The following is an 18,517-nucleotide window of genomic DNA, read 5'->3' as shown; positions in this document are numbered from 1 at the left end:
CCCACATCTCCTTTCCGGTCCTGTGCCCCAGGAAGTCCCGCCCCGAGTCCCCGGAAGCCCCGAGCAGACGAGGGAAGATTTCCGGAAAGAACAGCCAGGGGAGGCCAGAAAGAAACCAGGGACTGGGCCGTTCAGGGCGCTCTAGCATTCTTCCTCTCTATGACCACCGCCAATTGACAAGGGCTGTGCGAAGAGGTCCCTCCCTATTGGACGTGCGGCCTCGCGTAGGCGGGCAGCTCGGCTGGCGGCGCGCTGACTGGCTGGGGCGCCACGCGGGTGGAGGGGCGGTGCTCACGGGGCATGCGGACCGAGGCCGCCGGCTGCGCTCGGGTCCGGGAAGAGGAGGCTGTGCATGTGGGCGCTCCGCTCGCTGCTCGGGCTGCGGTGCGCGGCCGGGCGCACCATGTCGCAGGGGCCGGCGCGCCGCCCGCGGCCGCCCAAGGACCCGCTGCGGCACCTGCGCACGCGGGAGAAGCGCGGCCCGTCATGGGGGCCCGGGGGCCCGAACACCGTGTACCTGCAGGTGGTGGCAGCCGGTGGCCGGGATGCGGGCGCCGCCCTCTACGTCTTCTCGGAATTCAACCGGTCCGTGCGCCGCGCCGGGGCCCGGTGGGGGGTGGGTGTCCCCTGGCCGAGCCCCGCCTCCCTAGGCTTGGTCACCCGGTTGTCAGTGTGGATGCGAGAGCCCGCACCCCGTACTTCCCGGTCCGTGCGGCTTCGGGAGGCGCCCCTGACCCCTTAGGCAGAGCCCTCTCGCGTGCGCCCCATGGCTGGGGCCTCTTAGTCCATGTTTGAAGTGGACAGGTGTGCGGAGGAGGTGATGGAAGAGGACCCCAGCACCGGCCCACCCCAGCCCCCTCCTCGCGTCTGCCGAGGAGGGTTCAAAACCTAGCGTCCTAACAGCAGACACTCGGCCGGTAGCACCACATGGGTTTTCAGGGGTTTTTTCCTTTCCCCTCTATGGTGTACAGCAAAGCATCCGATCGGTGGCAGAAGCTTTGCAGACTCTGACTCTCTGGTACGATATTCGTCTTCTAGGTATCTCTTCAACTGTGGGGAAGGCATCCAGCGACTCATGCAGGAGCACAAGTGAGTCAGCCCTCTTCCTGCGGGGCGGGGATGACTGTGCGGCTTTGACACGGGGGTCAGCAGAAGAGAGGGCCCCCGGCCAGTGTGTTGTGTCCTGCTCCAGCGCTTTCTCTTTCTTAGGCTGAAGGTGTCCCGTTTGGACAACATATTCCTGACCCGAATGCACTGGTCTAATGTTGGCGGGTTGTGCGGTGAGTCCATTCTTGTCCAGGTCAGAGGCTGGAGGGAGGTCTCTGGGATTTTGAGCTGCCTTCTCCGCCCCCCCCCCCCCCCCCCCCCCTTTTTTTTTTTTGCCCATCGCCTGTAGTCCAGGGAAGCTGGAATTCTTTTTATGCCTGCCCCATCAGCTACAGCAGGAAGCATCAAAAAGTGTGGCTCAGAAGAGTAGGTGTTAATGTGGAGGCTGCCTTTAGGTGTTAACCACCCACCTCATTTATTGAGTTGCTGGACTGGAGGTGCGGGACCGACTGGAGTGTGTGGTCACAGTAAATACTAAGTGGCCAAGAAGATGGTTTGGGTCTTTGCATAACAGACTCTTTGGCCAACTCATTATGTCTGCCACTGGGACGATCAGGTACACAGAGACCCAGTATCCAGATTTGTTGTTTAGTGGCTAAGAAGTGTCCGACTCTTTTGTGACCCCATAGGCTATTATAGCCCGCCAGGCTCCTCTGTCTGTGGAGTTTTCCAGGCAAGAATACTGGAGTGGGTTGCCATTTCCTTCCCCAAGGGATCGTCCGCACACAGAGATCAAACCCAAGTCTCCAGCATTGGCAGGCGGATTCTTTACCACTGAGCCACCAGGAAAGCCCGGTATCCCGATTAGCCCCTTGTTTCTGCCCATCAATTAGAAAGATCGAGATTGTTTTGGTGCCACATTCTGTAACATTGTGGAGCAGGTAGGAAGGAGTAGAGGCTGGACTCCTCTCATCCCCCAGGACTGAGACTCAGATGAGGCGCCCAGGGTGCAGAATTGGTGCCATCCTTTGAGTCGGTGGATTTTTGCCCCCGAGGTGCCTCATTCTAGTATCAAGTCCTGAGTAAGCGTCCCTTGAACCTCTAGCCAGCACCAAGTCTGTCCTGCATGTGTTCCCTGGTAACTCTGGAATGAGAACAAGTAGAAAACGCAGCCAGTTAAGTAAGGAGTGCGCCTCCTGGCGGTGACTGCGAGTCAGGGCTATGCGTGATCTGAGTTTATTCGTTCTTTTTTTTATTTTTTTAAAGGAATGATCCTCACTTTAAAGGAAACCGGAGTTCCAAAGTGTGTGCTTTCTGGACCTCCACAACTGGTGAGTCTCAAAGTTGAGCCTTCCATTTTAACTTCCACAGGAATTTCCAGTTTTGCACATCAGCCCTCTGCCCTCCAGAGAAATCTCATAGCAGTGGAAACACTTTGCGTTTCAAGCTAAAGATAACCTGAGTCCAAGCTTTATTGACTCTCTGACTGGGGTCAGGTCACATTCCCTCCTGGAGCCTCAGTGTCTGTATCTGTGAAAGGGTTGCAGGGGTTACGAATTAAACAGGTAACACAGAGCACTTGGTTACTTTGTTTCACACTATATGGACACAAGATAGATGTCAGCTTTTATTCTTTTTTGTTTAAAATTTATTTTTTAATTGAAGGATAATTGCTTTACAGAATTTTGTTGTTTTCTGTGAAACCTCAACATGAACAACTTTTATTTATTAAATTTCATACATCTCTGTTGTACCTTCCAAGCCAGCTTACAGCACTGTCGAGGGGTTATAAACACATTATTGGTGTAAGGGTTCACTTCACTTCCCAGGTCCTAAGGGAAAAGGCAGCCAGACACCAGCCCTGCCTGTGACATCCGTCTGCAGAATAATGCCTCGCAGCCGTCCCTCTGTCCTCCTCATTAGCTCTGTCCCACCATGGTCTGCCGTCACTTCCCATGTCCATTCCTCCACCCCCGTGACTGTTCAGCACCGCGGCCACAGGGGTCCCTCTCAAGTGGAACGGAAGGCGGGTCACCTCATCCTAAAACCCTTCACAGGCCTCTGTAAACATAGTCCAGATACCATCACGTGGCCCCCAGGTCCCACTGGCCCCGGCCCTCACCTGCCCTGCATCTATGCCTGGCCACACAGTGAGGCTGCGGGGCCAGCTCTGAGCTCTTCACAAAGCCCCCACCTGTCTCAGGCCAAGATCATTGTCCCCCTCCTGTGTCCTCCCAAACGTCCAGGCTCAGCCCCAGGGCCTTGGCTTGGGATGCCTGCCCCCCCCCCCCCCCCCCCCGCCAGTAACCCTGCAGACTGGTTGGACTCCAGTCTCCTATGTTGTTTCAGACGTGCAGGACGCTCAGCCCCACAGCTGCTCGCTGTCATTTGTATGATTTCTGTCTCTTCCCCTGGTTTCTGAGTTCCGTGAGCGCAGGTACCCCATCTTCTCAGTGCTGACCCCCAGGCATCTGACCTGTGGTGGACACTCAGTAAGAAAGTTGAAGGTGCTCTCTGAAGTGTATTGTACGTTGCTGCCTCCAGCGCCTCTCATGTATTGGCGCTTGGACATGTGTTTCGTCCTCCTTGTTTTTCTTTCTTAGGAGAAGTATCTGGAAGCTATCAAAATATTTTCTGGTCCACTGAAAGGAATAGATCTGGGTAAGTCCTTGATAACTACTCATATGGCCCCTTCTCTCAAATCAGAATCCATAAAAGCTGACCAAAGTATACCTTAAAAATCAAGTGCTTCATCCATGTGAGATGAATTTTGAACCTGTTGCTGATTGCACTTTCTCTGCCCCGACCTCATCCCCTTAAACAACGGCGGGAAGGCAGGAGTGAGTCAAAAGCTGCCAGGTATGGGGTGTGTGCGGGATGGGGTCTCCTTGGGGCCCTGAGGCTCCTACCTGGCCCTGTAGGTGGGTGTCACCATTGAGTGGCCTTGGATCCCTCACAGAGAGAGGGCCTGGGGGCAGTTTTTCTGGGAGCACATGGCCGGTTGATGGGAAGAGGCCTGACCGAGGTACCAGCCGGGTCAGGGGCATCTCCGGTTGGTTCCTCTGTAGAAGAATGCTGGTGTTTTATTTCAGAACTTTGTTTGGCTCTCAGAGTTGAGAGCATAGGTTCCCTGGCCTGGCAGTGCTGAGTGTCAACCCGTGTCTCTTACACTTAACCATCGGCTTCATTTTCTTTTGGTGGTTCATCACCAGTGAACCTCGTATGTCTTTTCACGTGGCTGTGCTAAACGTTAATGGCTGAAGATGTATTTTTGCTGCTTCCCTAAATATTTTCATTTCTTAGAAATTCTTGGTTTAATGCAGATTTCTGCAAAATTCTAAAGCACTTCCATTGCTCTGGGAAGGTGATTCCCATGCCCGTGTTTGCTGCCCCGGTCACTATCCCGTGGTCTTTTCCTGACAGCCGTGCGGCCCCACTCAGCGCCAGAATACAAGGACGAGACCATGACGGTGTTCCAGATCCCCATCCACTGTGAGTACCAAGCCACATGGTGGGGACCCCTGGCGGTCCATCGGTTAGGGCTCCGCACTTTCACCGCCGGGGCCCAGGTTTGATCCCTGGTCAGGGAACTAAGACCCTACAAGCTGAGCTGCACAGGCGAACATTTAGAAAGCCACATTTTCTTGGGGCGGGAGGAGGTGGGTCCTAGGTGAGGAAGGCGGGGGGATGGGAGAAACCGCTGGTGGCCAGTGGAGGACAGGCCAGTGTAGTGGGCACCTGGCTGTGAGCTCGCCCGAGGGCTGTGTCATCTGCTCATTTCCCCTACCGACCAGGCGAGCAGACGAGTGGTCAGCAGCCGCCCGCACAGAGTCCAGAGCGGCTGAGTCCACAGCCGCCTCCACATGCAGAACCAGCTGACGGGGAGCAGCACCCAGACGGTAATGGCGCTCGGTCAGCAGTGCGCTGCCGAGGGGCTGGGGTGGACGTGGGGTCTGTTTTAGTCCTTGCTTCCTTCTGCTCTGCATGCAAGTTTTTGTCCTAAGGAAGTTCTCTGTGCAGAACAGACGCTTTCTCCTTGTTCCGTTAGGACACCTGCAGGCAGCTGAGAAGGCTGTCGTAAAGGTGGCCACACAGAGCCTTAAGGGCCAGTTTGCAGCCAGGGGGTAGGGGCCCAAGCTTCGGGTCCAGTTTACCCAGAGGAAAACAGGGCCTGGCAAATGATTCATACAGAGGCTTTTGTGTTTCCCATTTTCTGGTACAAAATTATGTTGTTTATTTCATTATACAGTACAGATCATTTAATTAAGTCTTTACAATTCGTTGCCGAGTCTTTGGATTTTTTTGAAGTCCCATTTCACATGTAGCAAATTAGTATTTGCGTGTGCACCTGTCGAGTTTGCAAAACCACACACACAGGAACACTGCTCTGATGTTGTTGGTGTCAGCAGATGGAGGAGGCTCGATGAACTGTCTGTGTCTCATTGAGGCAGCAGTAATGCCAGTTAATTTTTGTGAATGCAGGACCTAACACCCAAGCTGACAAAGCAGTCAGAGAGTGGCTTTGTGCCTCCTCTTCCGAATGACAGCCCACTGGGAAACGGGATCAAAATTCCAGGATGAGACCTACCAGAGGAATTGGGCTGCTTGAGGACACTGTGGTCCAGGGGTGGGCAAGCTTGATAAGTTCCCGCCTCTGCTCTGAGGACCGAGGGGCCCCAGCCCTGTGAACTGTCCTCCGTGGATGGCATGAGTGAGGACTGACATTTTTGCGGGCCTTTCAACTTTTACGTTATTTCTCACAGAGTTATTGATAAAGCACATTACAGCTTATTTTTCTCTCTCATCTCCACTTCTAGGTAAAACATAAAACATTTAAAAACCCTTCACTTGCTCTTTTCTGGTTTGAGTTTTTGCATTTTTGTTTTCTCAAATCTCAACATGAGTTAGAAAAAAAAGTTCTGCTTGAGGGAAAAACAAGTGTGTGTGTACCCAAAGTTCCTTCCTTTTAAATTTGTGTGACGCCAGGTTAAGTGTCATTTGATCACTGACCTGTGATGCCTGGAAGCCTTGCCATTCGCCCGGTCACGGTCGGACTGTCTCTTCTCAGGTGTCGGCCGGAAAGCGCGTGGCAGGGACACCTCCTTGGTGGTTGCTTTCGTCTGTAAGGTGAGCGCATGTCTGGTGACCTGAGGGTAGCAGCTTTCTCTGTGATCAGAGAAAACACCTGGTTCCCAGTAAACCGCCCGTGCTCGTGTACGTGTCCAGATTGTCTTCCAGCCAGAGTCAGTCTTCGGAAACATGTTTCCTAGTTGGCTGTGAGCCTCGCTCTTGAACTTCAGAAATAGCGAAAGGTTAAGTTTCTGAAGTCAGTGGAAATTGGGTTGATTTACAGTGTTAACTACTGCTGTACAGCAAAGTGATTCAGTTATACACGTGTGTATGTATACTCTTTTTAAAAATACTTTTTTCCATTATGGTTTATCACAGGACGTTTTCTTGTGCTATACGGTAGGACCTTATATCCATTCTATATGTGATAGTTTGCATTTGCGAATCCCAAGCTCCCACTCCTCCCCTCCCCTCCCCGACCCCGGACTTCCCGCTTGGTGACCAGTCTTTTTCTCAGATGGGCTCATTTGCATCCTGTTTTAGATTGGACGTATAAGTGATAGCATATGGAATTTGTCTTTTTCTGACTTCACTTAATACGATGATCTGTAGGTCCATCTATGTTGTCGCAAATGGCATTTAATTTTCATATGGTTGAGTAATATTCTGTCATGTATACACATATATACATCTATATACCACCTCTTTTTTATCCACTCCTCCATCAACGGATGTTTGGGTTGCCTTTATGTCCTGGCTGTTGTAACCAGTATTGCAATGCATATTAGGGTGCATATATCTTTTTAAATTACGGTTTAAATTATGGTTTTAAATTATGGTTTTCTCCTGATACATAGCCAGGAGTGGGATTGCTGGATTGTATGGTAATTCTGTTTTTACTTTTCTGAGGAACCTTAATACTGTTTTGCACAGTGGCTGCACCAACTTACATTTTCACCAACAGTGTAGGAGGGTTCCCTTCTCTCCACATCCCCTCCAGCATTTATTGTTTTGTAGACTTTTAAATGATGACCATTCTGATTGGTGTGAGGTGGCACTTCATTGGAGTTTTGATTTGCATTTCCCTAATGATTAGCAATGTTGAGCATCTTTTCATGTGCATATATATGCATATATATGGATAGCTATTGGCTATCCATATATATCTTGTTTGGAGAAATGTCTATTTCGGTCTTCCGTCCATTGTTCCGTTAGGTTGCTTTTCTGGTTGTTGTTGAGTTTATGAGCTATTTGTATGCTTTGGAAATTACACCCTTTTAGTTGCATCATTTGCAAATATTTCTACCACTGTGCAGGTTGGCTTTTCATTTTGTTTATGGTTTCCTTTGCTTTGCTAAAGCTGTGAGTTTGATTAGGTCCCATTTGTTTATTTTTACTTCTGTTACTTTGGGAGGCTGACCTAAGAACACATTGGTATGATTTATGTCAGAACGTTTGGCCTGTGTTCTTTTGTAGAAGTTTTATGGTGTCATGTCTTATATTTCGGTCTTTAAGCCACTTTGAGTTTATTTCTGTGTATGGTGTGAGGGAGTGTTCTAGCTTCACTGACTTAAATGGACCTGTCCAACTTTCCCAGCACCACTTGCTGAAGAAAGTCTTTCCCCCCATTGTGTTAATATATTCTTGCCACCTTTGTTGACGATCAGTTGACTGTAGGTGTGTGGATTTACTTCTGGGCTCAATTAGTAGCTTTTATTATCTGGAGATATGTTCTCTCTATACCCACTTTGGTAAGAGATTTTCTTTTGTAATCATTACTATGTTTGTTTATTTCTAGCGGTGCTGGGTCTTCACTGCTGACATGGGCTTTCTCTAGTTGTGAGCAGGAGCTTCTCTGGTTGCAAGCGGGGGCTCCTCTAGTTGGGAGCAGAGGCCCTTCTAGTTGTTGAGTAGGGCCCCCTCAAGGTGTGCAAGTTTTTAAGTACAGAATGATGATCATGAGGTTTTGCGATAGGATTTTTTTTCCGTTCTAACATGATAAGAGAATACTGGGAATTTTTTATTGTAACTTCTCTGTGGTATGAAAGCAGCAGCACAGTTTTGCCACATGTGTGAAAAGTCAACAAGAAAAACCACCCCCAGTTTCCCTGTCCCTGGAGTGCGTGCCACACGGTGGAGCCGTGACTGTTTCTGTTGGACTCTGTTCTGGTGACGCTCCGTTGGCTATCTCTTGACCAGCGCAGGGTAACAAAACGAACGTCTCTCCTCCAGGTGCTTGGAGGATGCTTCTTACTTGGGATGGGAATAGACGGCATGTTATTAGATGGACAAGGAGTTAACAAGGTTGGGGAAGTAAGCAGATCGGTTTTAAAGCATTCAGTTTCCAGTGCTAAACCGACTGCAAAACTGATGGTGGAAACCGTGCTTCTCCGTCAGACCCTGGCCTCACATGCTGTCCTCTTCCTCACAGCTCCACGTGAAGAAGGGAAACTTCTTGGTGCTCAAAGCGAAGGAGCTGGGTCTCCCAGTGTGAGTGGCGGGCATCTGGGGGCGGGCTTCACAGGGCACCCCCGGGGCCCCACCCTCACTGAGGCCTCGCCTGTCATTTCAGCGGAACAGCTGCCATCGCCCCCATCATTGCTGCCGTCAAGGACGGGAAGAGTGTCACCTACGAAGGGAGAGAGGTGGGTGCAGTCCTGACAGCCACAAGCTGGGCCCAGACGCTAGACAGTCGCTGTCTGGTTTGGGCCCCACTTGCAGGGGAGTGAGCAGCTTGGGTTTCATCACTGAGCTGAGCTTGTCTAGGCTTGCCCTGCACATCAGTGCTGGCCGAGTGGTGGCATTTCTGGGGGTCTTCCTGATAGGACAGGGGCTGTCCCTGTCCCTGGGTTCAGGGAAGACCCCTTCAGGGTGGACTTCAGGCGTGACCCCAAGGAGTGACATCCTCACCAAGGTGGGGGGATGTAAGGACGAGACTGCACCGAGAGCAGAGTGTGAACTGCGCTGGCCGGCCAGCCCCGGCTGGTGTCAGTGGAGAGAGGGTGGAGGTGTGGGCGCTCCCCGAGGGGGCTGTGCTGTCACTGGGAACTCGAGGGCCTGCCCTGGGAGCACACAGTGACCCCGGGGACTTCACAGATTCTGCCTGAAGAGATCTGCACCCCTCCGGACCCTGGGATCACCTTCATCGTGGTAGAATGTCCAGACGAAGGGTTCATCCAGCCGCTGTGTGAGAATACCGCCTTCAGGAGGTGAGGCGGGCCCTCCTGGCGGGAGGTGAGAACCGACATTGCTTGGGAGAGCCAGGCCGGGCTCCCACTGCCCAGTCCGAGGTCTGCACTCTGTGCCTCACTGGACCCAGCAGAGCCTCCGCTTGCTTCCTCCCAGTTACCAAGAGAAGGCCGACGCCCCCGTGGCCCTGGTGGTCCACATGGCCCCAGAGCATGTGCTCCTGGACAGCAGATACCAGCAGTGGATGGAGAGGTAGGAGGGGCCCCGGGTTCCTGCCCTTCCTGGAGGTTGGGGGCCTCCATGCTGTGAAGACAGTCCCCACGAGGGGGCGCTGCGAGCACACGTCTGCTTGCCTGGGGCTGGCTTCCTGCCTGCACCCTCCACACCCTCACCTCAGAACAAACCCTGCCTGTGTTGATGATCACGTGTGTGTTTCCTAACACGTGGAGGATAGAGTAGCAGCCTTGCTTTAGAAGCTTTATCCACGTCGGGCACCTTCCTGCTCTTCCCCACCGCCCGCCTGAGGGCTGGGGTGGAGGGACTTGGCTGGGGTTGGACTGGGGCACGTGGTGACTCCTCTCTTGCTGGCGCCCCTGGTCCTCTGCCCCTCGGGGTCTGAGTGTTGGCGTCCATCACCATCTTCCTTTCCTCCCCTCATCCCCGTGTTCCCGAGTCCCCAGCCCTGGAACTATTCCTGGTTTCCCAAAGGCCTTGAACTGGGCTCTGAGGAGGAGCTGGGCTGTGTCTGGCCACTTGGGGTGACCTCTGGACAGGTCACTCGCCCTCTTGAGTGGTCCCAGTACATGACCACCCTGTGGGCTGGAGTGCCCCCAGAAAGACACCATGACGACCATGTGTCCACCGTCTTAGGTTCGGGCCCAACACTGAACACCTGGTTCTGAATGAGAACTGTGAGTCGGTCCACAACCTGCGCAGCCACAAGATCCAGACCCAGCTCGGGCTCATCCACCCCGGCATCTTCCCCCCGCTCGCCGGCCCCCGCCCTCAGGTAGCAGCCCCCTGACCTCCAGTCACCGGACCCCACCCTCAGGTAGCCCCCCACCTCCACTCGCCAGCCCCCACCCTCAAGCCGGCTCCCGCCCTCGGGTAGCCCCCAACCTCCACTCGCCAGCCCCCGCCCTCGAGTAGTGGCCCTCCTTTGTCCCTGTTGTACCCCACCCACATGGGTCACAGCTCCGTCTCTTGCAGGAAGGCAGTGCTGCCCAGGGTGTGCCCACGGTCCGAGGCCAGTGTCTCCTTAAGTACCAGCTCCGGCCCCGGCGGGAGTGGCAAAGGTCAGTGTGGTCTTGGGGTCGGGAGGAGGTCAGTGTCTCAGGTCTGCAGCCACGTGGCCTCTGCCTCCGAGCAGGAAAGTCAGTCGCTCGCCATCCGGTCGCCCTGAAAGACTGCCTGTTACCAGTCTGATTTCTGACCCGGTGTGTGGTGGAGTGTTGAGATGTGTGTTTGTACTGTGGGTTTAGGGCCTAATGCACTATAGGGCTTTTCCCAGGTCATGATAGAATCTTCAGAACAAGGTCGTCGCCAGGTTTCCAGGCGGGGGTGCTTGCTCACTGGAGGCACTGCAGTCCTCCTGCTGCGTTAACGAAACAAGTGCCTTCCATAAATATCTTTGGGTGAAACAGGGTTTCCTTGGAAGAGTCTTAAGCGGGGGGTGGGGGAGGGGTACTGGGTCAGAGGCCGGCCCTGCCTGAAGCACCTGGTGAACCCAGCTTACCCTGCAGCCAGTCACATGAGAGGTGCTTACTGCCCTCTGTCTTCAGTGTTTAAAAATTTGAAGTGTCCTGTGCACACCAGTGTGGTCCAAGTGGACCACGTTTGGGAAGGTGGCTGGACCTTGGCCACTGTTGTGTTGAATAGTTGGGGCCCTTTAAGAGCCCTCCTCCCCCTCCCCCAGGGGGATGCCTGGCACGACTAGGGTCTAGTGAGTAGAGGTCAGGGAGGCCCCTACCCATGTATCAGTGCTGCCAGGGCCAGCCCGGCCCACTGTGAGATGCGAGGTTCTGAGGACTGGAGGTGTGAGACCCGCTGGGCTGGGGAGGGTCTGCCACGCCGTGACTGAGAGGTGGAAGCACTTGCAGGCAGTCCCCAGGGTCAATGCTGATGTCAGCTCTCTCTCACGGCCACGGCACCCTTCTGTCCTCTGATTCCACCACCTTCTTGCAGGGATGCCGTCCTGACGTGCGACCCCGAGGAGTTCATCACTGAGGCCCTGGAGCTCCCCAACTTCCAGGAGAGCGTGCAAGAGTATAGGAAGACGGCCCAGGACGGCCCAGAGGGTGAGGCAGACCAGGGACCAGCACCTCCCGGGCTTGCCCTCCAGAGGGCATTCGTGCAGCACCGACTGCGGGGTCAGCCTGACGCTGTCTAACCCCAGGGCCTTCTGGTCTGCTTACTACCAGTGCCTGCCCCCACCCAGACCAGGCAGGTCGGAGGTTAGGGGATGAGGCCCACGCAAGCCGAGCATGAGGGTCTGGGACCTCGGGTGAGGTTCTGGGCAGAACCGCCGTGTTTGTGTCCCACTCTGGCCCCATCACTCACCGTGTCGGGCTTCCCCTGCCCCAATGGGAAGACAGTTTGGGGAACTCTGGGGCCTCTCTGCAGTAGTTGGTTTTCCCAGTGGTGGTGTTCTCAGCTCACACCTCAAGTGGAGAAAGGAGGCTGGACCAGAAGGTGGGGTCAGGTCCAAGCCAGTCAGCACCAGGCTGGAGTCTCAGGACTGGGCCTCCCTGGCCAGGGGTAGGCCGGGAGTAGGCTTCGGGTTCGCACGTTAAAGCTCCGTTTGTATCGTTGCTCGTGGGCGTGCACACGGGGCCTGTCTGGCTGGGCGAGGCCTTGCGGGGCCCCAGGCTTCAGGATCCAGGAGGCTGTGCCGCTTCCTCCCAGAGGGCAGACCCCCCCCCCGCCCCGAGCCCCTCCCAGCAGGGTGGGACCTGTGCCAGGTGGGCTCAGCCCAAAGGTCTGAGCTGATTCTCAGCACGGAAAGGGGCCCCCTGTTATATCATCTACTAGAGACTTGGGGGCTTCCCTGAAAGCTCAGTTGATAAAGAATCTGCCTGCAATGCTGGAGACCCTGGTTGATTCCTGGGTCGGGAAGACCCAGTGGAGAAGGGATAGGCTACTCACTCCAGTATTCTTGGGCTTCCCTTGTGACTCAGCTGGTAAAGAATCCACCTGCAATGCGGGAGACCTGGGCCTGGGTTCAATTATTGGGTTGGGTTCAATTATTCTCCCCTGGAGAAGGTAAAGGCTACCCACTCCTGTATTCTGGCCTGGAGAGTTCCATGGACTGAACAGCTTTTTACCACCAAGAGACTTGGGCCTGTGGAATTGCTCTGCTTTCCGCCCCTTCTGATCTGAACATCACCCCCTCCTGGGGATCTGGACTTAACCTCAGGGCTGGCTCACGACGTGTTTTTCCATAGAGACGAGCAGCCAGTACCCAGAAGTGGTCTTCTTGGGAACAGGGTCCGCGATCCCAATGAAAATCCGTAACGTGAGCTCCACGCTTGTCAACATCAGGTATGAACCCTTGAAGGGAGGCGTTGCTGGCAGGGGGACCCTGCCCCACTCCCAGGTGACTCAGAAGGTGCAGCCTTTAATCCCTGGAGGCCAGTCTTGGCTGGAGCGCCCGGGGAGAGGTGGGGCAGTAAGGTGGTAGGTGGTCCAGGTAGCTGACTTGGACACGAGGGATCCATGCAGTTGGACACCCAGTGCGTCTCTGGATGAAGCAGGTGATGTGCTGTGAGCCATCACCTGGTCACCTGGCTGAGACGCAGTCTCACCGGGCTTGCAGCTCCCACTGTGAACTAGTCACTAACGGCCCCCACCAGCATCGTGGTGCACCTGCCCCCAGGCTCCGCTTCCCACACAGACCCTCTCTTGGGTGCCCAGCATCTGTGCGACTCCGGGGACACTTGTGTATGTCCCGGGGCGTCGGGATGTCCTCTGGTACAAGGAGGACAGATGTGAGGCTGCATTCACTTTGAGGGCAGCCCCCCGGGTGGGGCTGAGGTATCGCCCTGTCCTCCCTGAGTGATCCCCCTTCGGTCCCCTACAGCCCCGACACGTGCCTGCTGCTGGACTGCGGGGAAGGCACCTTTGGGCAGCTGTGCCGCCACTACGGGGACGGTGTGGACCGGGTCCTGGGCTCCCTGGCCGCCGTGTTTGTGTCCCACCTGCATGCTGACCACCACACGGTGAGTGGGCTCCCTCCTCGGGCCCCGTGCCTCCCACCCAGCGCGGTATCTTAGGAAAACTCAGTGGCCTTTGTGTCTTGAGGCCTCAGGGTCTCCTCTGGCCAGGCAGCTGCTTGGAGCCACCTGTAGCCAGAGGTGGGCGGCAGCCGGGTGGTAGGCATCGGAGAGGGGTGGCTGACGGCGACCAAGGACTGCAAGCTGGGGTCCCAGGGTCCTGCCTCGGGAGGGAGGTCGGGTCTGCGCGAGGCTGATTGTGTCCCCTCCTTCTCCCAGGGCTTGTTGAACATCCTGCTACAGAGAGAGCGTGCTCTGGTGAGTCCACTGGACTGTACTGCTCCTTGTGTTTCCTGGGATGACACACACGCCTCCTCCCACTCCACACCGTTTCCACTGAAACATCTCTCTCTCCGCTGCAGGCATCGCTGGGCAGACCCTGCCACCCTCTGCTCGTGGTCGCCCCCACCCAGCTCCGGACCTGGCTCCAGCAGTACCATAACCAGTGCCAGCCGCTGCTGCACCATGTCAGGTGGGCTCAGGCTGGGTGGCAGAGCCGGGTAGGGCGGAAACCCTCGGGTGGCTCCCACTCATAACGGCCCTTTGCTTTCAGTTTCTCCTGGCCTCCTCCACTTACATCTGCAAGTCTAGATCTCTGCCAGCACTTCTCCATGAAACGGTTTCCAGGCCTAGCACCCTGCTTTCTCAGTGACAGCACTGAATTGTTCTTTGTAATAGTGGGGCTCTCTAGTCAGCGGCTTAAACATCAAATTAAATGTTCTTTTTCTTAAATGTTTTATCTTTTCACAGTGTTATTCCTGCCAAATGCCTTCAGAAGGGAGCTGAGGTCTCTAGCCCTGAGGTGGAGAGATTGATAAATTTGCTGCTGGAAACCTGTGGCCTGGAGGAGGTAGGGGGAGGCCTGGGCGCGGGCGGGCAGGTGGGGACCACGGAAGCGTGTGGCTGGCCGTGAGCCCACCACCCCTCCTCCAGTTCCAGACCTGCCTGGTCCGGCACTGCAAGCATGCCTTCGGCTGTGCGCTGGTCCACATGTCCGGCTGGAAGGTGGTCTACTCGGGGGACACCATGCCCTGCGAAGCTCTGGTCCAGATGGGTGAGTAGGGGCGTGTTCTGTGCGGCCCCCAGACCCCTGTGGCCCCCAGGCAGAGGGCTTATTCTCGGCACCTGTGCTGCTGCTTCAGGGAAGGATGCCACCCTCCTGATCCACGAGGCCACCTTGGAAGACGGTCTGGAAGAGGAAGCCGTGGAGAAGACACACAGGTACAGAGCGCCCGGTCCCCGTGGCTCCCCGTGTGATGCTGGGCTGGCCTGCTTCCCACCAAGGGCCACAGGGGCTTCTGACCCCAAGCGGCTGTCTCTCCAGCCTCCACTTCTATTTCTGTGGCACCTCTAAGGCAAGGCTCTGGAGGAGGTGTGGCTCGGGAAGGAACTGGAAATACGCTGAAGCCAGGGAAGCATGGCTGGGGCAGGGTCATGGGGCCATCTGAGGGAGGAGCGTGTCACCCCAAGTGGGAGGCCTCTGTCCCCGAGGCCCTCACTGGTGGGCAGTCGCACAACGCAGAGCCTGGGTTGCACTGGGGGAGGCGGCAGGATGGGCCCTGGGATGGCTTTGCGTCAGCGGCAGGAAGCCTGTGGCCCCCGGGTGCCTATCTGGGCCGGGGTCTGCGCGGCCTGCTCCTCCAGCCTCCCGTTGACCCGTGTGTGCAGCACCACCTCCCAGGCCATTGGTGTGGGCATGCGGATGAGCGCGGCCTTCATTATGCTGACCCACTTCAGCCAGCGCTATGCGAAGATCCCGCTCTTCAGCCCCGACTTCAACGAGAAAGTGGGCATCGCCTTCGACCACATGAAGGTGAGGGGACCCCTTGGGCAGGGGCGGGGAGAGGTGCCTCCGTCTGTGTGGATGGCTGGGCTCGGCCTGCTGCCCACCACAGCCGGCACAGAGCCTTGGGGCACAGGCCCCTGAAAGCCCCGTGGAGGCCCAGCTATGACACGTGAGCCACTCTCCGCCCAGGGACGGCATTCTCTGAGCAGTAAAGCTGGGCCTCTAGAGCCTGGCTTCCTCTCCCTATAGCCGGGCCAGTCTTCCAGCCGAGTCTGCCTGCGAGGGTGGCCGGTGCCTGTGAGCAATGACGGCCTCGTCTTGCCTTGTAGGTCAGCCTGGGGGACCTCCCGACAGTGCCCAGGCTGACGGCGCCGCTGAAGGCCCTGTTTGCCGGGGACCTGGAGGAGATGGAAGGGCGCCGGGAGCGCCGGGAGCTGCGGCAGGTGCGGGCGGCCCTGCTCGCCGGGGAGGATGTGGAGCCACCGCAGAAACGCGCCCCCGCGGAGCAGCCCCCGAGCCCGCAGAGCAAGAAGGCCAGGGCCCAGTAGACGTGGGGCCGGGGAGTGTGGAGGGAGGCCACGGCTTCCAGCGGTCTCCTGCACGAGCGCTGGGCTGGGGACGCAACCTCAGGAACGGCATCTCCAAGGACGGGACATTGTGAAGGTGGCGTCTGCACCGAGTGCTGTGTCCCCGTGCTGTGGCCAAGCAGGGTCTTGGGGTACAGCTCTGCACTGCGGGTGCCCGGAAACAGCTTGATCCTGGCAACGGCCTTCGGAGTCCGTCCCCGGGGAGCCAGCACCCCTCTGCAGCCCGGTGTCTTAGCCAAAGTCGAGTCGTGTGGACTGTCAGCTGTGGACCGCGATGGGTGGGCGTGCAGTGGCTCCAGGAACGCAGAGATGGGCTGCCGTTCCTGCCGCATAAACAGGCTCACCGGAGTGTGAAGCGGCACCACGTGGGGCCGGCGGCCGGGCCTCCCCTAGGGCTGGACAGCACTGAGGTCAGTGTCTGAAAAGGGAGTGGCTCTTCACAGACGCCGCTAGTATTCGCGCGTTCTTACCACCGGGGAGGAGGGAGAGGAGCTTTAAAGAGACGCAGGTGCTGAGACAGCAAGGACTGGACTCACCGTGACCTTGGAGTCCCTGGCCTTGCCTCCTGTGTCCCCGCAAGCTTGTTTTTAAGACAGGAAGATAGGCCACGCTCAGGGATAATAAATCTATTTTAATAACATTACTTTTGACAACTATTTGTACACGTATTGAAAGGTAATTGTCATCCCCCGGGCTCCATTACAAATTGGGTACTGAGCTGCCCTGCCAGGATTCGAGCAAAGCCGGGAACATCAGAAATCAGCAAGTCCCACTACTGGAGGAGGATTACTTTACACTTTGTTGGGAAAAATAACGAAGCATTTAAATCTCTCATTGTACACCTGTACATGGGTTTAGATTGAATGGCTCAAATTAAACAAATATAGATTTTATATATACAAATATTATATCCAGTTTAGGTATTCTATTTTAAAAGGATAAAACTGTAAGGTTGGACTCTGCATGCATGACCGGAATCCACTTCGCTCTCCCTCCATCCCAGGTGTGACCAGAACCCCCGGGATCTCCTCCCCGGGGCCAGCTGGGGGCTCTGTGGAAGGGTGAGCCAAGCTCTGCACACCGCTCAGCTGGGGGTGCGGGCCTGGGGCCTCCACGGGCAATGCCCCCTTCCCTTCTGGGCTTTGGGTGACAGGATTATTGCTATTCACTTCTGACCTCCAGAAAATGACCCCCTTTCTTAGCTGGGGGACCCTGGAGGGCTGCAATTACTGAGACACATCTCAAGTTTTGGGGATTGCCTGGGGAGTTATGTTTGGGTCCCCCAGACACACTCAACATCGTTTTTAAAACTCAGAAAACCTTCAGACAGTAACGGGAGCGTCATTCCACAGCCTGCAGTAAACTGTTGAATTTCGTCTTCAGCCATTTACATCAAAGCCCACGGAAGAAGGTCCGCCCCGCCAGCTCCTTGCTGTGAAGAGGAAGGCCGGCCAGGGCCCCAGGCTTCCAGGCTCCCGAGAGCAAGGGCCCCCGGGCCCCTCGCCCTGTCCCATTCCCTCCCCGCTCTGCACCATCAGACAGACCTCGCAGGACTCACGGCTGTCAGCACAGGTGACAGGCAGCCCAGGCTGACCACCACCGAGCCGTGCACACCCACCCTGCTGAGGATGTTTCCGACACCAGCCCTCGGGTGGGGAGGGCAGTCACCTGGCGTGGAGGCCGAAAGTGGATCAAAATAGGCACAAAGTCAAAAGGCAAAGATCAAACAAAAGGCCAGAGTCACCATCCGGAGGGGACGAAAAAAATCTGCACCACAGAAACCTGCCACGTGGCCATCCGCAGGGGTCCCACCTGGTGGCCGCTGCTGCGACGGCATGGGCCGTATGCACGCGCGTGCGCAGTGCTGCTCGCAGGGCCGTGTGCACGCGCGTGCGCGGTGCTGCTCACAGGGCCGTGCTCTCCGACTCCTCCTCCGAGTCTCTCTTCTCAGCCACCGAGTGTCGCCGCACGTGCTCCAGGGGCCCGAGGCGCAGCGCTGACCCCAGCTCCACGTGGATGGAGGGCACGTCGAAGTGGACCAGATCTGCAAGGCGGCAGGGGCAAGGGGGGGGGGCAGGCTGAGAGCCTGGGGGCCTGGGGTGTCACGGAAGGGCCAGCTGGTGCGGGGGTCCCTTGAAGCTGGTCTCGAGGGGCCTGCTCCACCCATGGGCCTGGACATCCACATTCCTACCTGTGGTTCAGGCCCACTGGATCCCTTACCGCCTGGAACCAGACTCTGCATACAGGGGACTCCCCCTGGCTGAGCCAGGTGACACCAGATTGGGGATGTCAGGGCTGATGGACAGGGGGTCCTGACACAGTGGCCCAACTCAAGACCACACATGTATGCCTAAGGGGCTGGCAGAGGTGGGACGAGGGTCTCCCTGAGGACCCCGGGAGTAAGGGAGGCAAGCTCCTCCCTGTGGGCATCGCCACCCCCATTCCCGTCCCGCTTGCCTCCAGTTACGCCTCTGCTCGGTACTGAAAGGTCACTTCCTGGAAAAAGCCCAGGAAGAGGGCTGGTCCCCAAGGCAACACACGCAGTCTGTCCAGACCTCAGCAGGCAG

General features: G+C 56.4%; 2 protein-coding genes across 6 annotated transcripts in view; one reads left to right on the top strand and one right to left on the bottom strand.

The window, feature by feature from the left end:
* The first annotated feature begins 286 nt into the window (after window positions 1–286).
* On the top strand, window positions 287–16,593 carry ELAC2 (elaC ribonuclease Z 2). Of its 2 annotated transcripts, none has more exons than XM_027974861.3 (24): window positions 287–585; window positions 1,039–1,089; window positions 1,210–1,280; window positions 2,314–2,378; window positions 3,651–3,708; window positions 4,471–4,539; window positions 4,842–4,946; window positions 6,116–6,174; window positions 8,549–8,607; window positions 8,690–8,762; window positions 9,214–9,326; window positions 9,463–9,558; window positions 10,177–10,315; window positions 10,516–10,601; window positions 11,491–11,603; window positions 12,750–12,846; window positions 13,385–13,523; window positions 13,797–13,835; window positions 13,940–14,049; window positions 14,328–14,427; window positions 14,511–14,631; window positions 14,720–14,798; window positions 15,246–15,390; window positions 15,693–16,593. In XM_027974861.3, exons 1-24 carry the CDS (start codon window positions 353–355, stop codon window positions 15,909–15,911), a joined length of 2,439 nt encoding a protein of 812 aa, XP_027830662.2. In that variant the 5' UTR covers window positions 287–352; the 3' UTR covers window positions 15,912–16,593. The 2 variants fall into 2 exon arrangements, with proteins under 2 accessions (XP_027830662.2, XP_042111618.1); XM_042255684.2 differs by having other exon boundaries at window positions 10,177–10,318.
* ARHGAP44 (Rho GTPase activating protein 44) overlaps window positions 16,562–18,517 on the bottom strand; it is a 118,762-nt gene continuing 116,806 nt past the window's right edge. For 2 of the 4 annotated variants that reach the window (XM_027974856.2, XM_027974857.2), the window contains one exon: window positions 16,562–17,994. In XM_027974856.2, the coding sequence (XP_027830657.1) occupies window positions 17,855–17,994 (140 nt within the window). In that variant the 3' untranslated portion in view covers window positions 16,562–17,854. The remainder of the gene's footprint in view (window positions 17,995–18,517) is intronic. The other 2 variants (XR_009595336.1, XM_027974858.3) reach the window with 1 other exon arrangement.

The sequence above is a fragment of the Ovis aries genome, chromosome 11 (genome assembly GCF_016772045.2).
Source record: "Ovis aries strain OAR_USU_Benz2616 breed Rambouillet chromosome 11, ARS-UI_Ramb_v3.0, whole genome shotgun sequence".
Taxonomy (NCBI): Eukaryota; Metazoa; Chordata; class Mammalia; order Artiodactyla; family Bovidae; genus Ovis; species Ovis aries.
This window is presented reverse-complemented; position numbering and strand designations above follow the sequence as displayed.

Coding starts and splice junctions, on each gene's coding strand:
- ELAC2 (XM_042255684.2), top strand. CDS start 353: ATGTGGGCGCTCCGCTCGCTGCTCGGGCTGCGGTGCGCGGCCGGGCGC. Junction 12,847..13,384: donor TCCACGCTTGTCAACATCAG/GTATGAACCCTT, acceptor GGTCCCCTACAG/CCCCGACACGTGCCTGCTGC. Junction 14,050..14,327: donor CCGCTGCTGCACCATGTCAG/GTGGGCTCAGGC, acceptor ATCTTTTCACAG/TGTTATTCCTGCCAAATGCC.